The 5,331-nt window shown below is 54.8% G+C and overlaps 1 protein-coding gene across 1 annotated transcript in view; it reads left to right on the forward strand.

Annotated features, from left to right (window-relative positions):
- The first annotated feature begins 340 nt into the window (after positions 1-340).
- The window catches only part of ZNF304 (zinc finger protein 304), an 8,533-nt gene continuing 3,542 nt past the window's right edge, over positions 341-5,331 (forward strand). Inside the window, 3 exon segments of the mRNA XM_034986180.1 lie at positions 341-779; positions 2,828-2,954; positions 4,790-5,330. Coding sequence (XP_034842071.1) covers positions 747-779; positions 2,828-2,954; positions 4,790-5,330 — 701 coding nt within the window. The 5' untranslated portion in view covers positions 341-746.

Consider the following 5,331-nt stretch of genomic DNA (forward strand, 5'->3'; position numbering starts at 1 on the left):
TCCCTCAGGATTAAAGACTGCATCACGTGCTGGAGACCTCTGAGGACGTGGCTTTGTCCCAGGTGACCGCAGAAATATGGGTGCGTCCCCTTTAAGAGGAGCTTTGGCACTACCGGGCCACATTTCTCCCTTATCTTTCTCCTCCAAACGGCCTCCGCCCCGGGCGGCTTTGCGCTGCCAGGAAAAGCCAGAAAGACGCCCCTTGCCTCGTCGATGCAGGGCACCAACTACATTACCCAGAAGCCTGTGCTCGCCGCGTCGACGTCGTGCCTACGGCAGCCCGGAAGAGCGGCGTTTCCCGCCGCCCGGCCAGGCTGGGGAGGGGCTTTCGGCGTCGGCGTCGTGACGTCTTTTGCCTGTGCCCGGAGTATCGGCACCGGCGGCGGAGGCTCTGGGGCTGGGGCGGTCCGCTTCCCCCGTGGCTCTTCGGAACCGAGCAGGGAAGGACGGTAAAACGCGCGCCTTTGTTGCCCTCCGTGAGCCCCGTCGTGGGACCGGCTGCCTTGCGCGGAGGTGTCCTCCGGGGCTGCGCCCTTCCCGAGGCCTCCGCCTCCGCGCTCTGTCCTCGTACGCCCCCGGCCGCGGCGCCCTAAGCCTGTGCGGGTTTCCACACGGGGGACGCGGGTCGGAGGCCGGCGGTCGGCCCGAGGCCTCCCCGCCTAGTGGGGCCTTGGGGTTCCGGCTGATCCCGCAGGGCCTGCCCGGCTTGCCCGCTTCTCACGGCCCTGTTCTGCTCACAGGACCCCATGGCGGCCCTGGCGCTGATGGATGGGGCTCAGGTGAGCAGAGGGTCCCCAGGCCCTCCCGACGCGGATATAGGGGTGGCGGGTTCAAGGACCTGCCTCACTGAGTCTGCAGCGCTCCCTGCTCTTGAGCGTAAAGGCGGCGGAGGGCGGTCGCTCCCGGCGGATGTGCGGCGAGGTTCCCAGTACTAGCAGCGTTGGGATGAGGTGTGCAAGGGTTTCCAAGGTGCAGGAGCCAGGCGGGGGGAATGAATTAGGAGTGTCCAGGAACCGAGGGTCCCTGTTACATCTGGTGGGAAGACACAGCAGGTGGTCAGGAGTCAGGCCTGGAACGGCAGCCTGGGGAGCCGGGCTTATGTTCCGATGGTCGTGGGAGCCGTGGAAGATTTGGAACGAAGAAGCGAGATGATCTGACTTAGGTGTTGACAGACCGTCTGGCTGCAGAGTGGAAAGACTGCGGGGCATGGGGCTGGGCAGGGAGCCCAGAACGGAGCTCACCTCAATAGACCCGGTGAATGTTGATGGTGGGTGGGCCAGAGTGGTGGCAGTGGAGGTTAGGGAAGTGTATGAGTTTGGTACTTGCTTTTAAAGTAGGGCCCAGTGGGCTTTCTGATGAGACATAGTGATATTCTAGGACTCTTTAATTTTCTCTCTGTCTGCATTTGAGTCTGGGGACCTTAAACTCGGGGGGAGGTCATTTCTAGCCCAGCATTCTGAATTCAGGCCAGGAGTTAGATAGAGAGGTTCCTACTCCGGGCAGCCAATAGGATGAAGACTGAAGGGTGTATCGGGCCCAGGAACGGCCTTGTGTAAATGCTGGGAGGTAAGATTGAAGTGGGTGTCCTCAAGGAACCACAGATCTTAATTGTCTGTTGGGAATAGGGTCAGGAGTCAGACAGGAATGGCAGGCCGAGGAGCTGGGCCTCATTCTGAGGGTGGTGAAAGACATGGGAGATTTGGATCAGAAGAGAGAGGTGACCTGACTTAGATTTTAATGGACTCCCTTCGGCGGCTCCCTGGTCGAGAACAGAGCGTTGGGTATGAGTGGGGCACCTACTGCAATAGGCTGTGAGTGTTGATGGTAACTGACCCAGAGAGGTGGCTGTGGAGGTGAGAGATGTTGGTGGATTTTGTATCTGTTTTTGAAGCAGGGTGACCAGATTTTCTGATGTGAAGGGTGAATGAGAGAAAGGGATGAGTTGTGGGTGACCCTGGGGGTTTTTGTTTGTTTTTTTTGTTTTGTTTTCTTTACCTGGTTGAGTGATGGAAATGCCATCAACTGAGATAGGGAAGCTGGTAGCAGGAGTAGTTTTCTGTGGTTATATTGGGAGGTAGGATTTTCTCATGTTTAGTGTAAGAAGTCCCAGAGACTCCTTAGTTGAAACATCAAGCTGGATACAGGTTTTTAGTTCTGGGAGAGGTGCTGGTTGCAGAAGTTCAAAAGGTGGTGGCCAATATGTGGAATGGGGTGAAGCTGTGCGTTACATTTAGGAGGGAGTATCTCCAGGTCATGGCGGCAATGCAGCTAATAACAAGAAAGTTGAAACTTGGGACTGAGGACTGGGTCTCTTGCTTAGGCGCTGGGTGACAGTGGTGCCTGTCACAAAGATACATGAGTACTTCCCACGCACCATGTGCAGAGTGGCATGGGGTTGTGTGTGCCCTGTAGGTGCATATGTTGTGGACCAGAAAGTTGTTGTTGGTAATGATGGTTCGTTCCAACTGGGCGGAAGGGGTGGTTCAAAGAATGATGTACATGTTGGGAGAAGTGTGAACTGATGGCCTTATGGTCGTGTCTGGGAGGCATGGTCTGAAGGACACCAGGAGGGCTGGCCAACTAGAGAGTCTGGTGCCCTTCATGGAGGACCCACAGCTTACACAGTGTTTATCTGCCCACCTGCCTGGCTCTGGGCCGCACACAGTGATCAGAGAGACATGAGGAGAGAGCAGGCACTGGTGGTGCCAAGGCCTGGTATCTGCTCTGAGGGGGGAGGCGAGGAGGAGAGGGACCAGGGCTGGTTGTGTGAGTGGATAGACTGGAGACCCCTGTGGCCTGTGGGCTCAACTGTCCCCCGTCGTGACAGGGCTGTGTGACCTTCGAGGATGTGTTCGTGTACTTCTCCCGGGAGGAGTGGGAGCTCCTTGAGGAAGCTCAGAGACTCCTGTACCGTGATGTGATGCTGGAGAACTTTGCGCTTGTGGCCTCACTGGGTAAGTCCTTGTTTTATCTATTGGTATATAGCAAATTACCCCACAATTTAGTGGCTTAAGACAGTAAAAATCCATTGTTTCAGTGCGTCAGGGACCTGGTCACAGCTAACCTGCGTACTTTTTGCTCAGGCTGTCTCATGAGGTTTCAGTCAAGCTGTCAGCCAGGGTTGTGTTCTCATCTGAAGGCCAGTCTCAGGAAGAATCCACTTACAAACTCACTCATGTGGTTGTTCGCAAGATTTCGTTTCTTGTGGCTTGTTGAACTGTGAGAATAGTTCCTCTCTGGCTGTTGGCCAGCGCCCTCCCTCGGTTCCTTGTAATGTTGGCCTTTCTGTAGTGTACCTCCTAACATGGAAGCTGCCTTCTCTCCAAGTAAGTGAGTGAGAAAATGCCCAGGATGGAATCCGGTCTTTTTCTAACCTGACCTTGAAAGTGACATCCCATTATCCTTAGAAATGGGTCAGGCAGTCCAGCCTACAGAAAGGAAGAGGCTTACACAAGGGCAGGAATACCGGGAGGTAGACAGTCCCAGGGCCATCTTAGAGGCTGCCTTCCACAGGCCCTCACGTTCCCTCCAGTGTCCCTTGGGTTTGGTTATTCCCCTGTTTCCTAGAGACAGCTCTTTTTGTCCAGCCAGCTCAGTGACTCTTCTCCCTCCCTTCTTTGGTTCCCAGAGTAGGGAGGGCTGTGGGTACCAGGGCTGGGCTGTGTGCAGTATCCCCTCCCTTCCTGAGCAGTTCCAGCACTTTCTGCCCAAAGTCTTGCAGGAATTGGGTTAGGGGTTCAGGGCTTTTCAGTCTGTTCAACAGGTTCAGCATGGCTTGTGTGCTCCTTGGCCAGGTAACTGTCCAGATCCGTGGTACCTCGGTGTCCCAGGTTCTGCCCTCATTCTGTAGTTGACATTTCCTGGGGCCTGAGCATGCCAGGAATTACAGGTACTGGTGCGGTCACTGCTCATGGATGTCTCAGGGCTGTTCTGCTAAATGCTCCTTCGAGGCTCTGTTTTTTAACATTTAATTTTCTTCTCTGTGGGGTGGGACTGCCTGAGCCATTCATCTGGCCTGTGTTTTCTTGACAACTTCAGATCCCATGTAGTGGCCCAGTTGGAGAGGGGCAGAAAGCCCTGGGTGTCTGACGGGGCAGACCTGACTCCAGCCACAGTGAGAGAGACCCAGAGAGGACCTGGCCCTGCAGAACGGGAGCTGGAGGAGTGGCACGTTAGTGCTGGGTTCAGATCATACTTTCAGCCCACTTTGTGTCCATTGGTGTTTTTTTCTCAAGGCCTATAGCGATACCTCATTTCTGCCTTTCCTTCCCCATTCTTGCGCTTTGTCCACTTGGAACTTCTCTTCTGTCTTCCATCTCTTGGCTGTTTCCTCCCTTTTCTGGCCTCTGTGTCTCGTTCATTCTTCCCTGCTCTGCAGTGCTGGCTGCTTTAATGTGCAATGAGTTGTGCACATAGCCTCCAATACTCCTTAAGAACCAGCTACCTACTCGCAGGTGGGTTTTCCTGGGCCTGGACACATCCTTCTGCCAGAGCTCGGCTGGCACCAGCCGCCAAGGCCCTTGTCCGTAGAGGAGTGAGCTGGAAAGCTCTTCTTTGTTCTTTGTTCCCCATACCATGTACCACATGTGTCTACCCGTCCTTTCTCCTGACTATGACCTTGAGAGGCCTTGGGCTGACAGTGGGCCTTTCCTCACCCTGACCCTGCCTCCCTTGTCCCACCAGCAAGCCAGTGCCCTCATTCTTCGGTGTTTCACACACACATACGTGATGGGGCTGCGGCCGTCCACCAAAGCCAACATGTACCTCACCAGCATCTTTTTGCTTTCAGGTTGTTGGCGTGAAACAGATAATGAGGAGACTCCTGAGCAGAGCATTTCTGTAGGATTGTCGCAGCTCAGGACTCCCGAGTCAGGTGCAGTTATCCAGAAAGCCCACCCATGTGAGGCGTGTGACCCACTCTTAAAAGACATTTTGCGCTTGGCCGAACACCAGGGATCACACCCCTTGCAGAAACTGTACACACGTGGCCCATGTGGGAGAGGATTCTTGATCAGTGCAAACTTTTACCAGCACCAAAAGCGATACAGTGGAGAGGATCTCTTCAGGCTGGGTGCTAGTGCGGCCTCATATATGAAGAGCTGTGCAGTCCACATGTTAGGGAGACCGTTTACTTGCAGCGAGGAAGGGATGGACTTGCTGGACAGGTCTGGCCTCTTCTTTTGCCAGACCACTGGCAATGGGATGATTCCATACGAAAGGACTGAGTTCATGGAATCTTTCCCACACAGCACCAGTCTTGGCCAACACCAGGGAAACCATGATGGACTGGTGCTTTTCAATTGCACTGACAATGGGAAGGGCTTCCTGAAT

This window comes from Mirounga leonina, unplaced genomic scaffold (assembly GCF_011800145.1).
Source record: "Mirounga leonina isolate KUSES-001 unplaced genomic scaffold, KU_Mleo_1.0 Mir_376, whole genome shotgun sequence".
Taxonomy (NCBI): domain Eukaryota; kingdom Metazoa; phylum Chordata; class Mammalia; order Carnivora; family Phocidae; genus Mirounga; species Mirounga leonina.